The sequence below is a fragment of the Nothoprocta perdicaria genome, unplaced genomic scaffold (assembly GCF_003342845.1).
Source record: "Nothoprocta perdicaria isolate Ctin4 unplaced genomic scaffold, notPer1 scaffold_144, whole genome shotgun sequence".
Classification (NCBI taxonomy): Eukaryota; Metazoa; Chordata; class Aves; order Tinamiformes; family Tinamidae; genus Nothoprocta; species Nothoprocta perdicaria.
The window spans coordinates 649478-676389 of NW_020454583.1; the positions used below are offsets into that span (position 1 = coordinate 649478).

Consider the following 26912-nt stretch of genomic DNA (forward strand, 5'->3'; position numbering starts at 1 on the left):
GTGGGAGGCCCCGGGCCCCGGCCGGCGGGCGAAGCCGCCCCAGGAATCTGCCCTGGAGCGGCGGATCCGCGGCGGGAACCGCRGCGGGCCCAGGCCTTGCGGCTTTCCCCGCTTCGCAACAGACTAAAACCAGGGCCAGCTTAGTTCATTTTTACTGTTTTCTGGTAAGTGCATGTGAAGAGGGTCTGAAAGGATGTAATTTTGAATAGTCCTTAATTAAGAAGTGTGGGGAGAAATGGCTTCTTCCAGAAATACTGGCTAGGCTGGATGAAGCCTTAAGAAAATTGTGTAACTACAAAAATCCCCCCTTGCTCAGGGATTTTTTGTCTGGTCTTTAGAAAACTGCCAGTGCTGCCTTTTCATCTTTGACCTGCTTTCGAGCTGAAATAAAAATAAGTTTATTGAAACTAAAAAAAGGGGGGGAAAGAGCTGAAATATCCTTTCTCTTCCTCTTTTAAAATCCTTCGAGGTTGTCTTTAGACAATTGCTTGCTAGTAATCTCTTACATGAAAGGCTCAAGACAGGTTTTATAATAAACCCTGTRCGCTGGTGCTCATACTGTGTTCTAGCTTAGCTAAGACCTCTATAGAACATTTTTACATAACTCTATTATAAGTTTTCTTTTCAGCATGGGTAAGTTATAAGGTTCCTAACTAGTATCACTAAACTCAATGTGTATTAATTTGTCGGGAGCTTATTTCTGCAGAATACCAACTTTTTGTCCTTTGAAATACAATTTTAAATTTAAATGATCTGTCAGAAGCTAAAAACAAGCACARTCTACTTCATAATAATCCTACTATTCCAGGAAGGGTATAGAAATAGCCTTTTCTTTTTAARTAAGACATCAAAAGGTTTTTAAAAACTTAGCTTACCAAAACAGCTGAGTGCTTATCACATGAATAGGAAAGATGTTATTTAGTATTGTGTTTTTTAAAGAGTGTCATATTAATTAAGTATTTGTAACTTGACATGCCCCAGACCAGGAAATTTTGTCATAGCAGTGTTACTAATGAAATGACACTTGGGAAGCTTAGCTCATGTGAAGGTCACAGCGTTAAACACAGTGAACACCATATAGAAAATAGGATATTACTGCATGAATTCATTTAAGTGGAGAACTTAAACTTGCAGTCTCTCTTCCCTTCAGCCACAATAGAGGTAGCAGGCCAAAATAACATCTTAATTTGCTACTTCTAAAATATAATTTCACTCTTGTCACAGTGTCCGGAGATGTTCCCTAGTCCAAGCAGAGTGTCCTCCTCGGGGCCGCGTCACTGTTCTGGGCTCACGTCCCTCGACCCGGGCTGCTGGGGGGCAGCCTCGCGCCGGGGTGTCCCCCGTGTTGGCCTTGCGGCCCCTCTGCTTCCCTTGCGAGGAGCCCCTCGCGCCTCCTGCTCCCGCTTGGCCCCGCTTGGTTCAGCGGCATCGAGCGGCAGCTCCGCACGCGCGTCCTGTGAGYGCCTGCACGGGCCTCCGTTTCACAGCAGGCACCGAGAATCTGCAGGATTTCTTCCCAAATCTGCTGCTACCCTTCTGAAAAGTTCCATGCTCAGTATAACTTGAATGGGGACAACAAGGTTTTTTTTTTTTTTTTCTCCATTTTATCTAATGCTGACTCTAGGCTAACAGGGTGCTTGCCCAGAGGAAGAAGCCGCACCAGCTGCAATTACTACTTGCTCCTCTTGCCTAGTAAGCAATGTCATAGCACCTTCATGCTTGAGTGGGGCCTACAGGGCTGGAAAAAGCCTAGAGATGAGCTAGATCTGTCAAAGATGGTCATCATCATGAACACTGTGGGCTGCACACGAAACACAACATGTGGGTCTTGCTTTGGGAAACATCACTTGGTTCTTTTCCCTTATTGGTGAGTTTGCATATTGAAAGATCATTTAAATGAGCCTGAGCGTTTCATTGGGACACAGTGATTGATGGCAGATGCTTCATGCAAGATTAGATGGGAAAGTTTTTTCAGTCATCTTTTCATATATTCATATATTCATATATTTACATATTCATATATTATATAATATTCATATATTATTATATAAGTATTGTGTGTATTATTATATAAGCATATATTCTTGTGTGGTGAGCTGTTGCATTGACTCTTTAGTAAGACAGTATCTTCCAGGTGTTTTTGTGTGCTTCGATGTTCTATGTCTCTTTAAAACAGAGCCTAAAACCGCTCAGGACAGAAAACAAGCTTAATTTTTGTGCAATATTGGAGCTCTGCAGAAATTCGTTGCGGCTAAAGCAGCCTTGAGGTTTCCTGTTTGCCTGCGTGTTGTAAGGCAAGATGCAAGGTGCTGCAGCACAACTGCAGCTCTGTTAGAGATTAGCATCTCAGACACACCGCGGCGGGGCACCAAGAAGGGAACGCAGCTTARAAGTTGTCACCCTCCTTACAAGTTGTCACATGCGGCCCTGGGGGAGGACAGACCCAGACCTGTCAGTCGGGTCCRTCCCCACACAGGGGCAGGTGATGAAGCAGCTCGTGTGGAAGTCAGGATTTGGAAGCGTCTAGATAAAAGTCTTCAGGTAAAGTAGTTTGAAAATACTAGTTAATAGGGCAGATCACAGTAAAGAGCTGGTCATTCCCTTTTTTAAGACATACAGGTCATTATTACTATGTTTCAGTAAGGAAGTGTTTAGTAAGGCTTTAGAAGAATATAAACTTTAATATATTTTAAGAACTGACATCTAAAAACACTTGCTCTAGTGTGGTCAAACAGTCTTTAAGTCCAGAAGGGAACCATCATCCTACAACGTGACTTTTTATTTCTTTATTTCTCCTGCGCAGAGCAGAGAATCTCGGAGGCTGTCAGCCGTTCTGCCTGGTTGCATCGCCCTCAAATATTTGTCTATAATTAATTCTTCTATTTTTTTTCCAAGTGACTCATRAGGAAGCTGGGTCCTGTTGAGGCAAAAACAACTGCCTGGGTCCAGCTTGAAGCCCTCATGTTATCTGATGACCCTTCTTTTGAAGTTCCTCTTGTGATCTGTCACTCAGCTAGTTGTTAATGCAGTGTAGGCTACGTGGGCTTTCCTACGTGTGTAGGCCTAAACCAGAAGCTGAAAATTCTGAAAAAAACTGAAAAATACACAGAAAGATAGTTGGTATGTTCAGGCTTGCCTGCCTTTAAAACCCTTTTGTCACGTATTAGTTAGTCCTCCATAATAAGTTGCTGTGGGTGTTGGGGGTGCCTCTTACGTGGCAGTGCTATCAAGGAGATCTCATTTATGCTCTCTGACTAGTGGCACATAAAATTCTCCAGAACTTCCTCCTCTTACCTGCAGTATTTTTTTATTATTGTTATTTTTACCAYTTCAGTAAATAGAGGAGCAGAAAGTGGTTGTCTATACAAACTGATGTCATAGMATGAAAGTACGTTAAACATGTTTTTGGACACATGAGCTTACCGCTCTGCCTCGTTTTGTACTTCTAGTAATACTTCATGTGTTCAGACATTTCTAATAACCTTTTGTAGTTCTTAATTATAAAGACTGTACTGCTTTTGATACCTTTAGTTTGCATTTCTTGAGTTGTGTTTTTTGCTATAATTTTTTTCTCTTAAAAGAAACGTGGCAGGGAGGGGACACAGAAAAACTCTGGGCTTTTTTTTTAATCTCAGTTCTTAAACAGGATGTCCTCTTAACAATGTAAAACAATAACTGCAGAATTGTAAGAGGGTGGAAAATACAAAAAAGAAAATCTTCTTTCATAGATAAAAATGTGTTTACGCCTTTGTTTTCATTCTTTTCAGTTTTCATTCATGATAATTTTCACATCTGGAAAACTGACTGTGTTAAACTACCAGCATCAGCTTCTACTAACGGAGACTGTTCAGTTTGCACGTGGAATGAAATTAGTGACAATCCGTGGCACTTACTGCCCTACCAGGYGTAGTTCAGCAGTCAGCACAGCTTAACGAGACCGAGTGCCGAAATTCCCCAACTTAATTGCCACACTCAGGCAGCTGCAGTCCCTAATTGTAGACAGCCCAGGTACGGCTTTCAGTTTAGTGTTAGTAACTGAGGTGAATTGTGGAGGATGTTCTTGTTATCTATCCCAATCGGAAGGCCCCAGAAGGGAGGGGGGGATTTCTGCATGCGTTTTTGGTTGCCTGTGTTGTGTGTGCGGATAGTGTTCCAGGAACTGGTTACGTGGTTCCCCATTTTTTTCTATAGCATAGCCGTAGCTTATGCTAGTCCTATTTTGGGTTTTTTAAGTAAATACACAGATCCTTAAGCATTCAGATTCTGTTCAACCACTTTAGCTAATTGAAAATATGTGAAAAGGCCTGTGCTCAGTTTCAGCTTTTTCTTCACTCCCTCTTTCCTACAAATGACATGTCCAGTGACATTTATTATTATTATTTATATATTTTTTTTTAATTTTAAGCCTGGAGCCCATTGTTAAATATTTGGTCTCAGTTTTTCAGTTTACTTGAGAACAGAGAAGATCTCTGAGCTGAGACCCACCGAGGCTTCAAATTCTGGTCTTCCTGCGACCTGGGTTCTCACATGTTGCAGCTTTTTCTATTCAAGTGTCTGTTTAACACTTCAAAATCGTGCAGATGGATGATGAATGTTTGCTCACTGTGGTTATTTAACTGAAACTTTCTTTTTAAAAGAGAGGAAAAGCAGTTTTCTGTTAACTTTGGGTGCAGTGCTCTCTTTGTGTTGAAATGTGTCCCTTGCAGTGGATTGAGCCCCATTAGATGCAATATTGAAGTCCTAAACTGCAAAAGCTGTTAGAAAATGCATCTGAGCACCAGCAAGTAGCTCGAGTGAAAAACCTTTGCAGGGCCTTTACCCATTTAAGCAAAGGATAAAGATTTGCTGTAATTCTGGTCAGCCCACTTGCTGTCTTTAGCTCTGCCTGCATTTTGCAATTCTCTTGTACCAGGCGTCAGAAATACAGACTCTTTTGCGTGGCTTTGGTCTCACGAGTTTCAGTTTGGTCTTTGCAGTAAGGTTGTTGCATTTCCCCACGTCTGTGGCAAAAAAAAAAAACCCAGAAAGAAGCACGTGAGGAGAGCTTGCCTAAGTATCAAAAATGGTGAGTGTTTTATTGAAAATAGCAAGAAGTAAGTCAAAAGGGTGTAGTATTTTCCCACAAGCTTTCATTTGAATTCACATTGCTTTTTAATGCCTTTGGAGTGTTGCCTTGGAGGCTGCTTCATCTCCTATGTAGAGTTACATTTTTGAAGCCTTTTTTATATGTCAAAACGTACTTTTCCACACTAAATTAAAGAACAGAGGCCCAATTTCAGGCCTGATGAAACTGMAGGCAGGCTTCCTGACACCGATTGCATCCTCAATAATAAGGAAGCTTCAGCCCTCGGAGTCCGTATCAGGTAACGCGATCTAATACTAGCCCTTTACTAATGGCTGAGCCCCTTCACTTAGTGTGCGGGGGGCTGCCGTGGAGAGAGATTCTTCCCCCCTCAGCCCGTATTTCCCTGAGGACCAAAGGTCTTCTGGAGGTTGTGGTTTAATCGTGGAAGAGATGAACGGAACGGACATCGGATGGCCGGCCTGGAGCAGCCCAAGCGTTGGGATCAAGGCACGTTTTGTCTCTGGGCAGGGGGGTGTAGGGAAAGGGATGGTCACTCGTTGCTCAAAGCTGCCCTGTCTCAGGAGCTGCCGTTTCCTTTTTCCAGGGCAGTCAGCTCCTGTCGGGTGTCAGGTCTGTATGTCGGGCCCGTGGGTGTCATAGCAAACCCTGTGTGCTGGATAAGGAGAGYACCCTTCTTTCAGCATCCAAAGGCAGAGCTCTGTTAGGATCTGTGTTCCTGGAATTACAGCTGCCTATTAATAGATTTCTTGCTTGTTCCCTTGGAGAGAGATTAAATTGTTGCTGTCAGTCATTTTCTTAACCATGTTCATTTTTGCAAAATAAATTGTGAGCTCTTTGTGAGCAGCAAGAGCAAGAAGCTGAACCTCGGTGCTCGTTTTCGGGACCTGARCCAACTGTATCAACCTCAGCCTCTCCGCCAAGGGCTGCAGAAAASGCCCGTTTTCCCGCCCGTTTGGCCGGGGCACTAAATTAGTGGGAGTTGTGACTTGTGTCTCCGTAAAAAGGAGATTTCTGAGCCCAACCAGGGCACTGAGCTGGCTTCTTTTTTACTTATTGTGAAAGAAACATGTTACTGCTACCTGAGAAGTRAAGTTTTCTGGGCCTGTTTGTTTTTTTCCAATATATTTATATTAAAGTAACTTCAGCGTTGTGTTTTTAATGAGTTTAAATTACTGTTTGTTATTGTTAAATACTGTACAGTGTAGAATTTGAGTGCTTTAAAGTTAGAGTAAAAGCGTGTGGTTGGTATAAAGTGATAGACCTGTTTGAATTCTGTACTGGGTAGAATAGTGTCTTTCGTTTTTTCATTTCAGCTATTTGTAACTGCAATTTGTTTCCAATTCCTCTTTTAAAACCCTTCCAACTGATCTCACTTTCCCTTTGTCTTCGTGCATCTTAAAAGGAATAGAAGTTTATTGATTTGGTAAAGACTGTCCAGCGGGCAGTTAATTCCTCTCACGTGGAACGTGCATCGCTGCACAAGCTCCTGGAGCAAACTCTGCTCAGTTAAACTCTGTGCAGTCCCTCTGCACTGAAGTTTCATATGGTTCAGTTTCAAAAGTACCAGTTTAAAATCCCCCAGGTTGTTCTTTATCTTGTTCTTTCTTTGTTTTTRTGGGGTTGTTCTCTGTCTTTGTTCAAGTCTTGCAACACGGGCGGTTTATTGGACATCCCCTTTTCTTTCCTGGCRTTGCTTTGGATAAAGGCCCTGCAGCATTTGATGCTCCTCCGATGTCCCCCTCTGTCCCACCTTGGGGCCAGAGAAAAGATCTTCCCCTMTTGGGACAGACTTTCGGCCCATCCCCAAATCCAGCGTAACCTGCGCTAACCCTGCCTGGGTCTTTGCTCACTGCCTTCCCTCGCTGGCAGAGTTTTCAGCTTTTCTGCCAAGGACATTGCTGTTTTGGAGAGTTTTTGCACAGGTTTCTGCAGTAGAGCAGCTACCAGTGAAGGCAGCCCTTGTCTCCTAACAGAATTACCCACTGGACAAAGAAAGAAGGTGCCTGAAAGCACCCGAGCTCCGTCCGGACATGTTGTTACGCTCGGGTATTCCTGGCATCACTGCACATTTTCTGGAAAAACATTTAAAACTTTCCACCGTTAACTGATATCATTAATGAAACTGCCCTTAGAGGGGAGCACCTAGAGACTGCTTGGAGCCCTCCTGCTCCTGTTAGGCTTTCCCCTGCTGAACCCTCCTTTCGCTTTCTCCTCCTCATTTGGTAACTTGTCCCTGTGCTGTTCAGCAGAGCACAGGTTTTCTGGAGAAGTTGGGTTTAAGATGTCTTAGGTTCTGGAGGGTCATGTGGTTTTGCTTTGGACCCTGATAAGCTCTAACCCTGAAGGCTCTGCGCTCTTGCAGTATTGGAAAATATATTGGAAAATGAAGTTAAATAATGCAGATACAGTCTTTGTAGTCTTGCTAACACTGCAGCAAATACRGTGTGGGTAGAATTAGTAACCAAAGGGGATGCTGATTGAAAGGGGGTTGTGGAGAACAACCCTGTCCTGAGTCACGTCTAAAGTAGTCCTAGCCCTGCAACYGCCCTGTCTCGGGAAATACCTTGCAGGGCCAGGCCAGTGGCATTGCAAGAGATTTTTTTTCAAATTTTTCTTTTTTCCCCCTTCTCCCCCCCACCCCCCGCAAGGCCCTGCGGGAAGCTCCGGCTGTGTTGCCGCACGAGCCGCTCCAGCGTCCTGCTTCCCAAGRAACAGGAGGGACCTGGTGGTTTTCCAGGAGGCGTTCGTCAAATACTWTCTTAATGTGTTTGGCTTTATTAAGGCGCTGCAGTTGAAATGCAGATTTTGAACTTGTTTTCATTGGGAGCGCACCATTTCCAGTGCCTTGTTTCTTCAGACATCCCTATCTCCAGTAATGGTGAGAATTGACCCGCTCACGATTGCTGAGATAAAATAAACTGATCTAACTTAGGGGGGGAGAGAGAGAGAGAGAGATTTTATTGACATTGACACGGCACCCGGCGCGGGCTGGCGGGGCCTCCCCGTGGCTGCATCAGCCCCTCGATCTGGAGGCCGCGCGTGATTCCCRCGAGCCGGAAACCAGGGCGGCTTCAGCCGGAGCCCGTGGCGCAGAGCTCCCGGGAGGCTCCCCGTGTCCCCGTCRGGTGGGATTATTGCTTCAGAACAAAAAAAGAAGAGCCAAAGGGCACAATGACTTTTTCTCTTGTAACTTCACCAGTTCCAAGCCCTTCTCTGAATAGGTCGTGGCCATTTCCAATTATAAGAGTTTTGTTTCTTCTTAATTGCTCCAAACACCATAGCTGGAGTTTTACTTCATCTTGGGACTGAGCGCTTGTGTCTGAATCTTGCTTTTCATTCCTGTGTGTTCCTGTGTTTCCTGATTGGAAAGCAAGGAATTAAGCGTCGTGATTAAACCAGCGTCACCTTTTCCAAGCCGCCTTCCTTGGGCTGTTGTGAGCACACGGGCTGGCCCGGGTCAGACCCTGCACCTTCAGCCCCCGTCCTGCCAAGAACTGCACAGCAAGGGCAAATCACCTTGGAAAGGTCCCTAGACACCAGTGTTTGGGAGTGTTTTTTTACTGAAGTGTAGTTTATTGGAAGTATTTATTTATTTATTTAAATCTACTATAATCAATTTGAAATATATTTCAACCTCCACCTCCCTCCCACCCTCTCTCTCTCTCTCTCTCTCTCTCTCTGCCCCCCTCTCCTTCTCTCCCTCTCTCAAAAAAGGCAACAATTAGAAAAAACATAAGTGACATTGGAGAAATTGTTAGGAAAAAGAAAAGGCAAAAGCAGGAGAGCTTGTTTGGGGCAGAAGTATTCGAAGGGTTGAWGGAAAGAAATACAGTTTTGCGCTGTTGCTGTGTATTTTTCTGCAATCAGATGTGTGGCTGTTAGATGTGCAGTAATTCTATAATGCCATAAACAAAAACAAAACAGATTTTGTGACTTAGGCACTGTTAATATGTATCTAATATTTCGCATGTGTTCAAAGGAAGAGAACATTATAACCAAATTTGTTATGAAGTTGCTCTTTTTTTTCTGTATATCTTATTTTCCCCTTCCTCTTCCTTGCTTATTACAGAAGAGAGTTTGACAAAAATTTGGAGTACGAGTTACATGAAGTAATTTATTGATGAATGTGTTTTAATATTATGTTTCAGAAAGACTCCATGAAAAATGACAGAAGAAGTTATTGTTATTGCAAAGTGGGATTACACTGCACAGCAGGACCAAGAACTTGACATCAAGAAAAATGAACGTCTTTGGCTATTAGATGATTCCAAGACATGGTGGAGGGTAAGAAACGCGGCCAACAAAACGGGATATGTGCCATCAAATTATGTGGAGCGAAAAAACAGCTTGAAGAAAGGTTCTCTGGTTAAAAATCTAAAAGACACATTGGGTAAGTCCTTTAGTACTTTGGAAGGAGTTTAGTAGAATTGATGAATTTCAGATTTGGAATGTTGCATATATATATATATATAATATCAATGTATTGTGGGTTTGTGGGTATGGTTTTGAAGAAATGTTTGTATGAACTTTGTAATCCTTAGTTTGAAGCATCATGTTGGACGAGGGAGGGCTGGAGGTGGGAGGGTCACGGGGTCTGTGACTGTTTTTCTTGTGTATCATGTAGGAGAAACGGATCTGATTTTGTCCCAGTTTGCCAGTGCTTGTGAATTTGCAGTGGCTGGAGGAGAATTTTTTGCTGTCATTGAGACACGAACTGCTGAATCCTCTCCTCCCCTGCCAAGTCCCCTCACGCCAGAACAGAAGGATGTGAACGGAAATGTTGGTGCACGGATAACATAGCAAAGCTTTGATCACGTTGTGCTGGTGATGAGTGGTGTGGCCACGTGCRGTGTCAGAGGTTTCTGTGTTCCAAGGTGATCCCTGAATGTACAACTGCGGTATTTAAAGTAATAACCACTTCTCTTGGAATATATTCATTAAAATGCGATGATGTCTTCGCAGAGTTTCGTGTGACGAAAAGAGCTCTGATCCCAAAGAACTAGTTCAAACCAAAAATTCCACTTGTGATTTTAACCTCCCATTACATGGATTTTAACTTGTTTAAAACACATACCATTTTCCTGAAATCTCCTGTGAGCTCCCTGCACCTTAGCAGTGCTGTTGCAGCAAGTGCTCTTGTAAAATACGCAAGCGTACTTGGGGTAAAGCTGCCTCTGCGGGTAATAGATAAAMTGCATTTATTTAAGGCGAGGAGGCAGGCGTGTCCTGGCGCAGCACTGACGTGGGCCCGGATGGCCACGGAGCTCGTTGCTGCTGCAGGGGCCTCCCGTGGCCGCGGTGACACGGGAGGTGCTGGGAAGGATCCGCGCGGGCCTCGGGGCTCAGCCTGAACCCGTGTCCCATCTTGCAGACCTCGGCCATCTGCGTGCAGCTTTTTGCAYGCTCACAGGTTTTTAAACCTCTCAAGGGCCTTTATAATCATCTCCTGTCTTTTCCCTTTTCGACTGGGTATTGCTTCTGGCTTAGGGATGTGTTACTTAGGTCGAGCACAAAATGCCGGTGTGTCAGAGACCAGGTTTTCCCTTTGCAGTGACTCTGGACCTGCTAAGGATGCAGAGTTCCAAGTAGCTCACGGGCTCCTTTATGCTCTTACATCCTGTGACAGTAAGAAACAGCCTAAGTGTTACCCAGCCYGCTCTTGAGCTCGAGCTAAACTTAAAAAAAAAGATCTGAAGCTTAAGAGTACCCTTTCTGTATGGTTTTTAACAGCGTGTTGAACTGCTTGGCGTGATGGAACTAATCAGTTTGTGCTGAGCTCGGCAGATGTGTCCAGCTTTGGTTTTGCCTCTCCTGAACCCTTGTTGAAATACAGGCACTGAGGCTGTTGCTGCTCCCTGATTTCCTGTTTGGAATAAGGCGAGCGACTATCCTTCCTTAGAGGGGCCTTTTTTCCAGCCAGTACCAAGAGGTCTTTTCTTAAATGAAGGCTCGGAAATAGCAGGATTGATACTTGACCTAGTGAAACTGGGCTTGAAAGTTTTGCTGTGCCCGAGGAAACAAGCTSTTAAGTTCTCTTTGTAGAAATCTAAAACGTGCCTCGTGTCTTGTCCTTAAACCAAACCCGCCTCCAGCCTTGAGGCTGAAACTGTGACCAAAATATCAGGTACTGACCTTGAAAGGAAAGAAAAAAATAAAGATAGGAATCAGTAAAGCTTGTGGAAACCCAGGGCAGGAGTAGCTCATGGTGTTATCTCTGTGTCACCGAAGGCRGCTGAGACACGAGGGGGGCCCTGGGGCCCCCCGATCCGTCTCTGGTACTTGCAGCCCTCCGCAGGCACGCGCTTTCCCCCTTCCTGACAACCTGCGTCTCCTTGGATTCGAGCGTGTTTCACAGGAGGGCGCTGCCGTCCCGCCGGGGCTGCYGTGCGGCCTGCGTGAGCGGCCGCCCCTGTGTCCCCCCGAGCCACGCGCAGCGACCGCTGCCCCCTAAATCCACGGAGCGCCAGGCGTGGAGCGCACCGGGACAGACCCCACCTGAACTACTGCTGTTTAATTCATAGTCTCTGCAGTTAACTGTTGAAGTGGCATCAGCTACTAACCAGTCTTCCATCCGTGTGCCCTACTGAAAGTTTATGGCAGCAGTTAACAGGCGGGTGTATATGGAGCCAAATGCACGACTGAAGCCCGTTACGTTCAGGCACTTCTCTCTGTCAGGAAAACTCTCAGTCTCATCGCAGAATAAAATCAGGCTTGTTCACAGGCAAAACTACTTTTCCTAGAACGATATGGAGCGTCATTAATAGAATGATATTAATAAAGTGCTAAAAGCCTGAGATGCGGTCGGCGTTGCGCTCGTTTGCCCTGGGCTTCGGGGAGGGTTCGTGGGCGCCCCTGTACCCGCAACAGGCAGCGCGCTGCTTCCGAACGTCAGCCCCTTTCAGCACCCTCCTGTACTTCCCACTGSATTCAGGACTTCTTAAGAAAGAACATCAGCAAAAAGAAAATAAAAGACGTTTGGAGCCCTCTTTTCTATGTACTGGATGCGAATTAAAAGGCTGCTTGCCACTTGCTTAACATATGCTATTAAAATCGGTTTTCAGTTGGACTATTTCTTCCTTAGTCCTGCTGGCAGGGATCTTTCCCAAAGGTTTAGCTTTTCCTAAGTGATTCTTGGAGGTTTCCAGCCTTGTAATCTTTACAGTGCTTGTTGTCTGTTTTCACCAGTTTTCCATTTGGTGCATGAGACTCCAACAGTCTTAAGTCTCTTTGGGGAACATAGCAATGTGACCATACTAAACTGTCCGTTTTTAATTATGGAAATCTGAAGTTTAGGCCACCTATTAAGTTTTGTAGATGATTTAAATTTTCATTCTCTTCTTTTGTCTTAATGGCATAACGCTGAGATTAAAAAGTTAATGGCAATTTCACCGTTTCAAATTGCTGTCTTCTGTTTGCTCATATTGAATGAAATCTGGTAATTATTACTCTTCTTTAGGCAAAAGCCAGCTTCCAGGCCTGTGATTAAAATTTCATCTTGACTCATTATAATGAAGTTTAAAATAGTTTCCTTGTAGCGGGTTTCTTTTGTGGGGAGGGCACATTTTTGAATCCGTCTCAATTAAGCTCTCCTAAACACGAGGCCTCTAAGCTGTGATCTTCTCTAGCAGTTTCCCCACGCCCTGGCAGGAGCTTCTCGAGAGGGTCCAGAGAAGGGCAACCAGGATGATTAAGGGAATGGAACATCTCTCGTACGAGGAGAGGCTGAGTGAGCTGGGCCTGTTTTCTCTGGAGAAGAGACGGCTCAGAGGGGATCTGATTAATATGTATAAGTTCAGGAAGGGAGAATGCAGGGAGGAAGGGGACAGGCTGTTCTCACTGGTGGCCAGCGATAGTACGAGGGGTAATGGCCACAAGCTGGAGCACAAGAAGTTCCGTCTCCAGGTGAGGAGCAACTTCTTTACTGTTAGGGTGACAGAGCAGTGGAACAGGCTGCCCAGGGAGGTTGTGGAGTCTCCTWCTCTGGAGGTCTTCAAAACCCGCCTGGATGCCRCCCTGTGCCACATGCTSTAGGTGTGCCTGCTTGAGCAGGAAGGTTGGACTAGATGATCTSTAGAGGTCCCTTCCAACCTTRAATATTCTGTGAATCTGTGAGAGGCAGCCCTGGTTTGGGCCCTGCCACTCGGGTGGGTGCTCGGCAGGGCCACCCGGCGCCGTCCCGGGCGTCACTCACTCGCTGGCCCTGCTCTGTGGCAAGGCAGCTCTGCACCTGCTGGTGCAGCCCCCTTGTGCTGGATAGAAACCCCATCTGCAGAGAGCCAAGATGAATAAAAAATGTATTTTTCTATCGGCAAARATCTTAATTTCCTTCATCCCTTTGCAAATGGTTATCCTGGGAGCGGGCAGTGTCTYGTACTGGGCTGTGGAGGCCCAGCGGGAAGGCCTGGGCCTCTGCTTCCCATGGATCCGTGACGAGCAGCACGTAGCTCCCTTCCGCCTCAGACTCGGTAGGGATTTGCTGGAAATGGGACTCCCTTTTATTAACACACGTCCACCAAAAGAAGGGCTGCTTGATAAAAAGTAATGTGTAAAAGACTGGGCACGCAGACTCTTCAGCCTACTTTTTTATCAAGATTATGACAAAGTCAGTAAAACGTTTCAGTAACTTAAGGTGAATTCACTCAGTGTGCCAGATCTTCCTGTGGAGGTAGGAACTGACAAATGAGGTACRAAACAAAATAAAACCTGCATCACTGTGTGTGATTTGCTGGGAATCTTGTGGACGTGGGATTATTTCCCARTGTGCGAGTGCCTGAATTGCTCCCTTACGTCAGCGTGTGCATCTGTGATCCCTTCCCTGAGTGCTGTAGCATTAGCAGGTTCTATACCTTCCTCCCCCACAGTTCTGTATGTATGTGTATACACACACTGTTTTGTGTTTGTATGAAATATAACAGTTTCACCTACTCCTATGAGAAGGTTTTCTCACACTCGTACTGCTCATTTTCCCACTTGAGAACATTTATTTCTGTCTGAAACGTCTTTGGCCTCTTAGGAAACAGCCCTAGGAAGGAAGGGAGCCGCGGGCTCCCGCGCGGCTGCAGCGCCCGCCTTCCCTCCCCACGCGCTCGCTCCCGGCCTCTCCTTTCCAGTTCATCTCTTTAATCGCCAGTACTTCTGGAATAAGTCACTTCTTGTTTTTCTCAATGCACCAGAGTTTTCTTCGCACTGGAAAATACTCTCGACTTCCTTTCTAGATGCCTTATTTTGAGTTTAAATATTTGCATTGCAGTCGTAGTTCAGCATAACATGGTTCTGAAATTTTGTTCTGCAAATGTCATCGACCTTTAATTTCTGATGTGTGGGGTTCTTGTTTTTGGGTTTTTTTCTTTGTCGCAGCGGTCAAACTTTGGCAGGTCTGGCATGGGGTGTCAAACTCTTTGCTTTTCCCGATCCAGATTTTGGCAGATGCTGGGAACACTTCAAAGTTTCATCAAGTAGCACATGCTTAAGTGTTGTTTTCTGCGTCCTGTTTGATTATTCCCATTCATACTTGGAGCTATTTATGGATATGAAGTCCATATCCAAGATCTTTTCTGGTGCAGAAGGAGGCGTTCAGCCTCTTGGGCAGCTCCGTCTCGACGGTCATTGGGTGTCTTTTGTGATCAGCCAGTTTGGCCACAATGATTTTGTGGCCAAACTTTTTTTGTTCTGTTTTTTTTTTTTTTTTTTCCTTCGTGACTGAAGAGGCTTCAAAAAGGTCTGTGAAACTATAGTTAGTCATGAAAAGTTTGATGCTTTATCAGACTTTATTCTAGCTTGCATTTACTGGGATTCTCGGCACCTTTTTCTGCTAGATTTAAGAACCATCTATTAACAGAAAGCTTTTTCTCTGCACAAGGTACAGTGACATTCACCAAATCACTTACAAATCTTTTCCTTAGTCCTGGAAATAAGATTACTACCCAAGTCGTTCAGTGCTGAGAGATTTACTTATCTAAATAATTGTTGTGGCTCGTACCTGAACTTTTCCCATTTCCCCAGCACTATTTTTTAAGGCATCAGAGGTATACAGAATATTGCAGCCCCAGTCTTGGCTGTAGATAGAATCTTCTGTACTATTGCCTTGATAAAACACTATTTATTTACCTGTTCATTGCCTTTTCTCTGTAAACTGTAGTAATCATAGAACGCACATTAAATTGATAGGCTGCCAATATGGTCAAATACAAGTTTGGAAATATTTTAATTACTTCTTAGTTGACTTCTTTCAGTGTTAGCATTTTTTGGACCCTCTGGGTGTAAAATTTGCCACAGAATTTAAAAAATTGTGGAAATAAGAGCAAACACAGCTTCCAAGTGCAATAAATTGTTATATATCGTGTTATATAACATTCAGCTCTGTAGAGAGGGACCCGGGTGTTGTGGTGGAYGACAAGCTGACCAYGAGRCAGCAGTGTGCCCTGGTGGCCAAGAAGGCCAACGGGATCCTGGGGTGCATTAAGAAGAGCGTCTCCAGCAGGTCGAGGGARGTGATCATYCCCCTCTACTCAGCCCTGGTGAGGCCACATCTGGAGTCCTGWGTGCAGTTCTGGGCTCCCCAGKACAAGAGGGATGTGGAGCTGCTGGAGAGAGTCCAGCGCAGGGCTACCAGGATGATCAGGGGCCTGGAACATCTGCCCTRTGAGCAAAGGCTGAGGGAGCTGGRCCTGTTCAGCCTGGAGAAGAGGAGGCTGAGGGGGGACCTGATCAGYGTGTATAAATACCTCAAGGGAGGCAGTGAGGAGGAGGGGGCGGCCTCTTTTCAGTGGTGGCCAGTGATAGGACTAGAGGAAACAGCCACACACTGAAGCACCAAAAGTTCCCCAGGAACTTAAAGAAAAATTTCTCTGACAGTGAGGGTGCCAGAGCCCTGGCACAGGCTGCCCAGGGAGGCTGTGGAGTCTCCTTCTCTGGAGGTCTCCAAACCCGCCTGGATGCCGCCCTGTGCCCCRTGCTCTGGGTGTCCCTGCTGGAGCAGGGGGTTGGACTAGGTGATCTCTGGAGGTCCCTTCCACCCTCAACCATTCTGGGATTCCATGAGCTCCTAGACCTCCTAGAGCTCATTTTAGTAAAAACAGGCRCGCCTTGCAGGGCAGCATACATTATTCTAATCTCCGTAGAGCTTTGAGTTCCAAATATTGTTTTTGACTTCTTGGAAGCAGACGTGCAATAAATGATAGTCTTTTCTGCTCGTGAGCAGGCATTCAACACAGTTGAATGTTAGAAAAACAGTGTTGCTCCCTGACCTGTCTGCAGTACGTGGCTCCTTGTCACACTATTTATCATCTAGGATCGCTGAGGAGAAGGGTGACGTGTTCTGCTGTGGCCAAACGTCTCCGACATCAGCAGTGAATCCCCCCCAGGAGTTGGCCCTGAAGGCCTGGCGCAGCACAGGCTTCCCCTGTGTCGCTTCCTGTTGCTTCTGCACTTCCCATCTGGTTGTTAAACAGGGGCCTGACTGTCCTGTCCCCTGGAGCCCTGGCCGAGCATAAAGCAGGATCTCTTGGCACTTGTAAATGGCAGATAGGCAAGAACTTTAGTCCTTGTTCATATCAGTGGAGAGCACGGTGGATTTTTTTTTAATACGCTATGTGCTCCTATTTAGTTGAATTTATTGTGAACCTCAGCCACACCGTCATTCTGCAGTGGTTGAATTTCCCACAATTTCTGAGTTAAAATAGACTCTTTCGCGGTGAAGTTCGGACAACAGCACCTTGGCAGCTGCTCTTCAGTGAGGAGATCCCAAAGAAGCCTCCCTGGGGCCAGGGGCTGCGTGGGGGCTCCCAGGGGCCAGGGAGTTTTCAAAACCCGAGGAATTTGGGTATTTCTTCTGTTCCTGCCAGGCGCCTACAGGGTTAGTGGTGGGTGCTCCAGTTAGGGCCCCGTGCCGGGTGATTTGTTCAATAGGAACYGAGGCGCTTCGCTCCTCGTGGTGCCCATGAGGCAAACATAGCCCCATCCTGCCTGAGTTTTGCTCTAGTGGCTGCTTTCAGTTTCCCGATCTCCCTTTGGAGATCTTGAGACACCTTTAATRGCAGTAACCGGGGCTGTGGAAAGTGGGTCAGGAGAACATGGTTGGCGTGGTAGGGTCTGCTGTACCTCAGCATCACTTTGATATGTGAACAGTTATCAATGTTGTTATAATGCGGTGCATGATAAAGTAAATACTGAGAAACAAAACCAAACTGCCAAATTTATGCTTGTAGACCTAATACATGCCTATAAAAATTCAAATAACCTCTCTGCAGATAAACCATATCCAGTGAAAGTAACATGAAGGAATTGAGGCTCCTACTCTACTGAACAAAAATCATACTTGCACAGAAATGTTATGATTTCTAAAGGAACTTGGGCATTAGAAGGAGGAARCAAATCTGAAATTGCAGAGCGTTTTAATGCAGGAAAAAAAAAAGCCTACAAATTTTTCAGATACATGCGGTAAAAAGACCTGAAAGGAGAAAAAAAAATCTTTAAATATTCTGAAGAATTTCTGGTACAGAGCAATACCTCTGGTGCTTGCCAGAGATTGTTCTGCCAGATATAGAGCCGCGTTTTATCTGCTGGTAGATGAGAAGCCAGGAGCTGCAGCGAAAGCAGAACCTGGTGCTTGGTGCTCCTGAACGGCAGGGCTAGCTSGGGGTCGCGCCAGACCTTGGCTCGCTTGGCTGTTTTTGTGCTCAAGTTACAGCTGCATGTGTTGTATTATCTCTGCTGAGCGTTTGTTTTATGTGAATTATTAATTGGTATCGATTGCCTAAAGGGTTGGCTGTTCTAGGGATCAGAAACCAGCGCAGAACATGCACCACAACGTGTCGTGCCTTCCAGCAGCTCTTGCTGAGCTGCGAGACCGGTCGCGGCTGTGAATGGCAGAGTTTGCCCCCATAGCCCATGGGCAGCCGTTGTAGTAGGTGCTTCCTYCCTCCCTTCCTTCCCCTTCATCGTCCTTACAGTAAGTGTGTGTGTACGGGAAGGTACAGTCTGGCCTCTCAACCTGCAGAACAGGTCTCTGTTTTAGGCATGTGCCTGTTTTGAAGAGATCAAGCGATGCCGTCRCTGCAGTCGCGGGTGCTGCTCTCTCTGGTGACGTTGCTGCCCTAAGCTGRGCCCAACTGAGGATCTTTTTGCCAGCCAACTAAAGGCCCACATAGATTCGTGTTTGGCTTTAGAGCAGCCCAAAGCAGATACCAAAGAACGTCTGTAGTTCCCTAATAAAAAGTGCCCCTGTTGTCCACAGCTCTCCTAAAACTCTCTTCCAGTTGTAGAGACCCTTTGCTCTTTTTGTGTTAGAAGTTTCTGTCTGTTCCCTCGGCTCTTTTGATGTTTCATTTTCCATAGAATAAAATCCTTTAAGCAATCTGCTAATTATGTCCCTCTACTGAGAGAGCAAAAAAGAGAACATTTTTCCAGGTAGCCTCTTGAAGTGGATTTTGAGTTGGGTCCGTTTTTGCCCTCATTTCTCTTAGGCCCCCAAGAGTATTAGCAGTCCACAGAAGAAACCTCCCTTGGGCTGCAGTGTAGGCTACAGCATTGCAAGCTCTTCCTCACTGGGATGCTTTCCATGAGCTGTTATGTTGTGTGGAAGGCACCAAAATACAGAGACAGGGCTTCCTCGGAAAGCTTTTTATTCMCACTTCTGCTTGCTTTCCCCTCCGCTTTCGAGTCACATCCTGGCGAGTCAGGTTGGTCGCGGAGAGGAAGCCTCGGCCAGCAGCTGCTTTTGTGCTTTGCAGCCCTTCCCTTTGCTCCGCGGAGCTGCAGGAGCCAGACCTGCCCTGCGGGAACCCCCTGGCCGCGCCTGCGGAATGGCCGGGAAGAGCAAGGGGGGCAGCGCTCCCCATAGCCCCCCGAGGGAGGAGACACGTCTCTCTAGCGCGTTGGCRACTGCCTTGTCTCTCCTCATTGTGAGAGGCTTTCCTGCCATTCACATATGGAGCCTCCAGTCTCCAWCCCGAAAGAGTTTTTTCAATATCATGGATCGCTTTGTGCCAAGGCCTCGGTCAGTCTGCCGCTGTGTGTGTCTCCCGGAGTCCCTCCAAGTCTTCATTTCCCTACTTCTTGAGTGGGCCCACTCAGGTTCGTTCCCTTGTTTTCTCTTTCTGAGGTCTGCTGAAAGCCAGAGCAACCAGGAGCCGTTCCCTGGCAGGGTTGCATATCCCACAGGCAAACTAAATTAGCATCTATCAATTAGCATCTATAAATATGTACATACAGTCTTTCAGTAGGTGCTGGAGAGGTTTCCTTCTCGTTTTCAGAGTCCCTGAGAAATATTTGATTTTTTTTTCTGAGTATATTGTGAAGCAGGAATCTAGATCCATGTCACATATGTGGAGGGGACTGCGGTCTCTTCAGTGCTAAGCAGGAGTGTGTGCTCAAAATCCGGGCATCGCTGCTAACCTAAACGAGCAGCAGTTTCACTAGCTGGGTAGTCCGGGCTGCCGTATTTTGAGTACTTCAGCTTTATGTTGAACTCAGAAACTGAGTTAGGGCTTTGGCTGTGGGCTGTTAGAGCAATGCACAATCACKGCCGTTGATGCTGTTCAGCAGTCCTTGGGAGCTTCACATGGGCCAAAAGGAAAACATTTTGTTGTAGTGACAGTGTTGCTCCTCTCAGGCGGTCTGCCTATTTATGGGTGTGCAGGATGTGTTTTTTATCGTGTACTCCTCATTTGTGAAGCTGTTCTCTAGGATAGCAAATATATTTATTACTATATTATTTATAATTTGCTTATCAAGTTCTAACTTACAGCAGAAATTGTTTGGGGTTGTGTGGTAGGGTGTTTATGTTTAGTGTTTTGCTTGCGAGGGCCAAACCGCAGAGGAGAGGAGTCTTGGTAAATGCAGCAGTTTTCCCTGTCGCTTCCCATCAGTGTTGGAAAGGAAGGTCTCTCCTGCACATACAGCTGCAGGAAACCTCTGGCCGTCCTTGGGCCATCCTTGGTAGCTGGAGGCAGCGGCTRCAGTTGGGAGAGGAGGTCAGTGCTGGGCAGGGGAAAGGGGGTGACCAGTGGCCAGGAGGCTCYTACTTTGCTTTCCTCTCCCTAAAGGGGCCTGCAGTAAAATGCACAGTGTGAGAGATGCATCGAAGTGGTGGGATGTCTGCCAAAGAAGAAAGTAATAAATAAAGGAAAATCTGAGATGTTCACCGCTTGTAAATATTAGCGTAGTATAGCTCTGTCATTTCAACCTTCTTATAAAATCACTAACGGCTTTACATGGTGCTTAGTTTTTGTTCCTGAGGCTTCACGGTCTGGTGTAGGCTAGATGGGAATACAGTATCCTAAAGTTTAGGATAAGATGACCATATTCAATTCATAATTCCCTATCTTGCCTGTTTAAGTGTACTTTTTGATGCTAAGAAATTCTTCTTTAGTCAAAGTTTGTATCATTGGCTTCCTTTTTTTTAATAATTTGTGTATTATAACTTATTTGATTAGTTTCGGGCTTAATGATCCCAAATTTAATCTGTATTTGTAATAACTACAAAGTCTTTCATTTCTCTGCTTAGGGAATTGAGGGAAAATGTGAAGAAACGATAAGTGAAAATACCCAGTTACTGTTAAATTCACCAAATCCAAGTCAGAATTGCTCCTTTGACTTACGTTCAAGACTTTTTTAATTGAATGGTCAGCATGTTCCATTACAGGTGGTCTACTTTGTATTTTCCCTAATGAGTGATGGAGTAGGCTCATGTTAACGAGTTGGGCTTGTATCCAATCCTGTCCTATGCACCTCTTATTTCCTCGTAGAAATACGAGGCATCTAAATATAGTTTATCTTTCCATTAAATGCAGGAGGATGACAGGGGAGATGTACATTGTTCTATATTTCCTGAGGGATAAGAGCTGAACATCAATAATAAGTTGACAAAGTAGGTGGAGGTATTTTAAAGCAAGTGATTTGGAGGCAAAGACCCTGTATTCAAGGAAAGGTCTCTTGACTCTAAGTTTGCAGACAGAATTTGGAACCAGAGATCTTAATAACTGAGCAATCCCATGAATATTAGATGGCAACATGTTGTTTGAAACTCCAGTAGCCTTTTTCCTGTCCTTTAGAGGATTAACAGCACCAAGCTCGTCCTAAACCTGCCTCGTAAGAGCTTATCTACCTCCCTCTGGCTTTGCATGGAAACTTGTGTGCTTCTAATTCTCATTAGTGCATCTTCCAGTTAAACTTCTTGCTCTCAGTGCTCTGGGTAGAGGAAATACATTATCTAATACTGGAATTTGAACATACATTTTCTGTTAACAAATGGACATGTTTTAACACCAGCTAAATTACTAATGAATGCAGTAGTCATTTGGAATAAGATTGTGGAGCTGTTTTCTTACAGAAGCCTCTGTACCTGTGGGAAACATCCACAAAACTGTTGGTTTTTTAATATATTTGAACAACGCAGTGATAAGGCAGCCTCGCTGAGGAAATGTCGGAATTTCACTGTGACATTTAAAGAAGGGTTTCCATTCTCTGACTCGTTCTGCTGTGTCTTCTCTTGGTAGTGAGCTCCTTAAGGGACATGCACAGAAGTGGTTACTAGGGCTGCAAGGCCTCGTTTCTGTGTGAGGGATTCAGGTGCCAATTCCTGGAATTTACAACAGAGCAGCTCTGGAGAGTGCTGCCGGTGMAGATGGTGCTTCCAAAGTGCAGAGGAGCCTCATGTGGACATGGAGCAGCTGGACACTCTTTGGGAAGGGGCCTGTGCAGGTCATCAGGGGGTGAGGAAGTGGTAGGTTCCAGGCTGAAAAAGTGCAGAATTGTTGGTGGTTTCCTTCTTCCCTGTAACATAAGAAACTTTACCTGCCTGCTCCTAAATTCCGTTTTTTTTTTTTTTAATCAAGTAGCAAAGACAAGTTAATATCAAGTTACGTGTGTGATGGCTACGTATCAGCTGTCAAAAACTGTTTACTTTTTGGGAGAGGTGGATTAACGTAAACTGTTTTCTGCTTCTTATTAAGAATTCTCGTAAGAGAAGATAACCATTCCTTCATTTATGTAATTCAATTTTATGTAAAAAAAAAAAAATACTGTATACTCTTCCTATTTACAATTAGCTTTATGTATTATTCTAGTGCAGTCTATATTAAGTCACTTTAGAGCCTTAGTATTAGGGAATAATTTTATACTTTTCTATATAATAAATCTTTTTTTGCTACATGTATGTAGAAAGGTGGATGGAATTGGAATTCCTTGAAAATACACAGAAATCATGATTCTGTGATACTTTATACAAAAACTGATTAAAATATTGARTGAATCTGTTTTAAATACAAATAATTGATTTTTATAAACTTGCTTGTTTCTGCTGCATCTAACACAAAGCAACAAATTAATAAGACTTTCCAGTTACCTGTTCTTTTAGGATTTTAGAACTAGTAAATGTTGTCTATAATATTTGGGTTTATATGTCGGGGAAAGAAGGCCTAAGTTTTCATTCAGCTGAAGCAGGGCTCTTAACTTGTGCCAAATCACTGAAGTTAACCTTAACCAGTTTTTGAGAGTGATTTAAATGAAAATATTTTCATAAGCAGGTTTGTATTTATATTTGTTTGTCGTGAGTACTGTGACTAGATCTTTTTTCTTTTACTGTTAAGCAAGTTGTATCACTGAAAACATTTTCCTCCAAAAGTAAACACACAAACTGAGATGTGCTAAGTGTGTGAAAAATTCTACGAGCAGCTTTTTGTTACTGTTCGGATGAGGAACCCGGGAAAACTTCCCTAGCTTGGCTCAGGAATTACAATCAGGACTGTTGGATGGAGCTACGTTGATCTCACTGAGATGAAGCCAGTTGATAAGGAGCTCTGGACAGGACCTGGCTCACCAGGCGGATTTGGGATACGGGGCTCCAAGGAAGGCAGGTCTGTTTCCTTGGCCTCTGCGGGACTCAGAGAGGAAACCCAGAGCTGGGCGGGCAGGGAGTCCTCAACACCCTCCTCTTCCGTTTGAGGTGGCCTTTCTGTTTCAGGAGAATTAAAAAATAATAAGAAAATCATACACAAAGCTTGGTTTGGAGAAATACAAATGAAGCGAAGTGTTTGCCAGCCTCATTTGTTTCCCCAGGTTGCATCTACAAGCATGCTTTGAATTCACTTCTAATAGCAGTTTTTGTGTTTTGACTAGGCAATCCAGCATAATTTAATTTCTTAATTGAGGGAAGAAGAAGCTTGCTGTAGTTCTAAATAGGCAATGAAAGAAAATAGCCGGCAGCATTTGATGTGCTGTTAATTCTGGATACCTTTTTGATGGCCCTTATCATACTTAAATTTKATTTACAGCTGGTTAATCACATGACTGATGGAAAAGCTCATTTCAAATGTAAAGGGATGAATATAGGGTAGGAAAATTAGTTCTGACTTATAAGCTTGAATCTATTTATATATATATATGCGTGCACACACACACAGATTTAGATATAGAAATAAATTCATAAAGCAAAATATATAGAAAGTTGATTTTCCAATTGCTGTGGGGAGAGGAAGAGCAACAGCATTTGTTACTGTTGTGTATGTAGATTTAATGGCATGARTTACGCCAAAAGTGCTCCAGCATATTGGAATGGGCCACTAACTGGTATTTTTTGGTAATTTTTTAATTTGGTAATTTTTTTTAATATAGTTTAAAAACTATATAGTGCTTGGGGGGAAAAATCCATTTATATTAAAAAATCCATCTTTAACTGTTCTCGTTTTTATAGTAAGTTGTTGGAGGCTGGCTCCCTAAGTGACCATTTCTGTGATTTTCAGTGACATCTGAACTGAAGAATTTCTGTTTTGGAAATTAAATAGTTTAGTGTGGCCATAATGATTTCAAAGCCTGTTCTTTAGTCTGTCGAATGGTTTTCCTGTGTTGTAGCTTTTTATGGAAAGCCCTTATTTGGCCTTTTTTGTTCTGTGAAGTCAATGTAATGCACAAGTAAGCCTTAGGGTGTATTTTTTGTCCACGATCTTTTGTATTAAGATGAGATAAGACGCATTTTAGAAAAAACAGGTTATGAGAGTTTAGAGAACTAATTTTACTTGCCGGATATTTTACAGGGTTTGGCTTTGGACATTGACTAACTCTTTGAATAAGATAGAAGAGTCAGGATTTGTGCTATCAGACACACGAACAGTTCCTTTAAGGGGAACAAATGTATTTAGTGCATTTAGAGTTCTAAAAAAAAGTCTATTTAAAGTCCATAAAGATATTAGAAGATGCACCCAGATRAAAGCTAGAAGAAAAATCAGGCAACAGTCCAGAGCAGTCTAGGCCATTTGACTGCAGGGGTCTGCAGTGTTTAATACTTGTTATTGGTGAGCAGCAGCTAGTAAGAGCTGTCGTGGTCAGGGGCCTCGCGCAGCCGCGTGGCGATGCCCTCCTGGCCGCCCCGCTCCGGGAGGTGCCGGGGCAGTGCCAATGCGSGGGCGGGCGCTGCTCCCGCCAGGGAGGACACGGGCCCGCAGGAACGCGCACAGGCTCCGGAGGCAGCCTTGCTGAAACGAGGGAAACGCGTCCGCKGTGTAAAGGGCCTTTTGCCTAGCAAAGAGACCGAGAAATATAAACCAGAATGAGAAAATGGACTGTAAATCTGTAGCGAGGCGGGTGTTTACTACTGGTGTATGAGTATTGTGCCTGCACTTCACAGGATCACAGAGTGGTTGAGGCTGGAAGGGACCTCTGGAGATCATCTAGTCCAGCCCCCTGCTCCAGCAGGGACACCCAGAGCACGGGGCGGCATCCAGGCGGGTTTGGAGACCTCCAGAGAAGGAGACTCCGCAGCCTCCYCGGGCAGCCTGTGCCAGGGCTCTGGCACCCTCACAGGGAAGTTGTTCTTCCTCACTGGAGATGGAGCTGCCTGTGTTGCCCCTTGTCCTGTCAGCGGCCACCCCTGGGACTCGAACCCCTGCACGTTGCCCCTCTCGTCCCTGTGCTCTCCGAGCGCTGCTCCAGGGACACGGGGACCTGTGGCCTGTCCGCGCTCCGCAATGCGCGCGGTGCCGCCTCCTGCACGCTCGGAGGCTTCGGGCCGTGCCCGCCAACATCTTCCCCTCGAGAGCTGCAGCAGCCTCCAGCTCTCCTGCCAGGAAGCGCAGCGGTTAGGGGCGTCATTCGTGTAAATGTACATGAATTTGGGAGCAGTTTAAGTTGACCTCAAGTATAAGTTACAGTGAGGGATTTTTATTTTGGGTTTTGTTCTTCCTGGCTGAAGGAGTTGGTCTGAATCTAGTGGGTAACACAATCCAATGCAAAATAAAACCAGGCTTTAAGACGAGTGTGGGCTCTCTTTAAATGCTTATATCACATAGCCAAGTAAAAGATATTGGTTTTAGAAAGGTTATTTTCTGCAGGTGCTTTTGGAAACAACCACCRCGTCCGCGAATGCCCCAGGAATGCAGGAGCGAGGCGGCTCGTGGCTCTGCGTCCAGCGGGTGATTCCTGTCTCGGTGCTTAGGAAAAGCTTCAGCTCCAGCACGGAAACGTTTCCAAGGGGCCTGTGTGGCTGCTGTGACGTGAACGGCCGCTGCCCTTGTCTGGGTTTGAAAGGGCTCGTGCAGAGCTGGTCAAGAGGCTCAGAAAGCCTGGCGTGCGAAAGGAGAAGTGCGTAGCAAAAAGCTTGAACACAGAATGTGATCCCATAAACGGGCCTTTCATGTGCGTCCGGGCTAAAAGATGGGCAAGGAAGAAAGAGAAGAAAACAAAATAACCGTTCTTCTTTTATGAGGTRTTTTAAGGGTGCTGCATTAAAGACTTCTATTAAGAGTGACGTATGTTTTTGAAAGATTTTTCTGACCCAGAGCGCAATATATTTTAGTACCAAAGCCTGCTGAGTCTTCTCAGRCTCTTCTTTTTTCTTCCCTTCACTAGCTTTTAAATTAGTTGGCTCATTTCTAACAAATGTGTCACAGGAGGAGAGAGTTTTAGCAGAAACTAACTTTTCTGTGCCCTGGCCACGAACTTTCCCGGAAGCGGCATTTCGGGGGCCTCCCTGAGTGCATCTGCAGCGTTCCAGGGCAGGGAGCAGGGGAGATGCCCGGAGAGGCTTGAGGGGCCCGAGGGCCGGCGGGAAGCGGAGCGCGGGGAGCTGCGGGTGCCCCCGTCCTGGCGGAGCAGCACCAGCTGGACAGGGAGGCTGCGGAGGCTCCATGGGCAGCMGAAGCCCTTTCCAGGGAACAGGGTTTCCTTGGCTGGCCTGGACGAAACAGCGACCTATTCCTCATGGCAGCTGCTGAGCGGAGAGGAGGAGGTTGCTTGGTAGTGTGGGAAGCGCATTTCGGAGTCTCCCCAGAAATAAACTCAGGGCCACACGTTCGTTTGGCTCCAGAGAAAAGAAAGTTCTGCAAAGAAAGGTCTGCTCTGTGCGTGATTCTCCTAAAACGATGCTGGCCACATTTTTTTTTTGATCCTGGCAATGGATGCCGCTATAAATTAAACCTGCTCAGATTGCTTGGCAGCTGGTTTGTAGGAAATGAAAGGCACTAGTTTAGTGTGTGTCACTTGTCGCTTATGAGCGATGTTGTTTCTTACACTGCAACATAAAATAGGTTTCCTTTTGCTTCATAACTTACCTGCTGCCACCGTTTCCCCCCTCCGCTGGAATGTTACTCCTCYGCCTTGGTTTTCTCTTTGCAAGGATGATTTTCCTTGCAGAGGATCGTGGCTTCAGGTGAGCTGTAACAGCAGGAATGCCTGCCATWGGAAAATGTAGTTGGGCCTTAATAAAAACATATCTCGTAATGAAATGAGGACAACAAAAATGCCAAATTTACGACTGCAGCGCAGGTGCATTTGACTCCTCCAAGTGCAGCTCCCAGAGCACTGCAAGGCTCTGCTTTCCAGGAAATCCTTACAC

At 45.3% G+C, this 26912-nt stretch overlaps 1 protein-coding gene across 3 annotated transcripts in view; it reads left to right on the forward strand.

Moving 5' to 3' along the window:
- The window catches only part of NCK2 (NCK adaptor protein 2), a 50937-nt gene that overhangs the window by 10830 nt on the left and 13195 nt on the right, over positions 1 to 26912 (forward strand). For all 3 annotated transcript variants that reach the window (XM_026034469.1, XM_026034470.1, XM_026034471.1), the window contains exon 2: positions 9235 to 9476. In XM_026034469.1, coding sequence (XP_025890254.1) covers positions 9251 to 9476 — 226 coding nt within the window. In that variant the 5' untranslated portion in view covers positions 9235 to 9250. The remainder of the gene's footprint in view (positions 1 to 9234; positions 9477 to 26912) is intronic.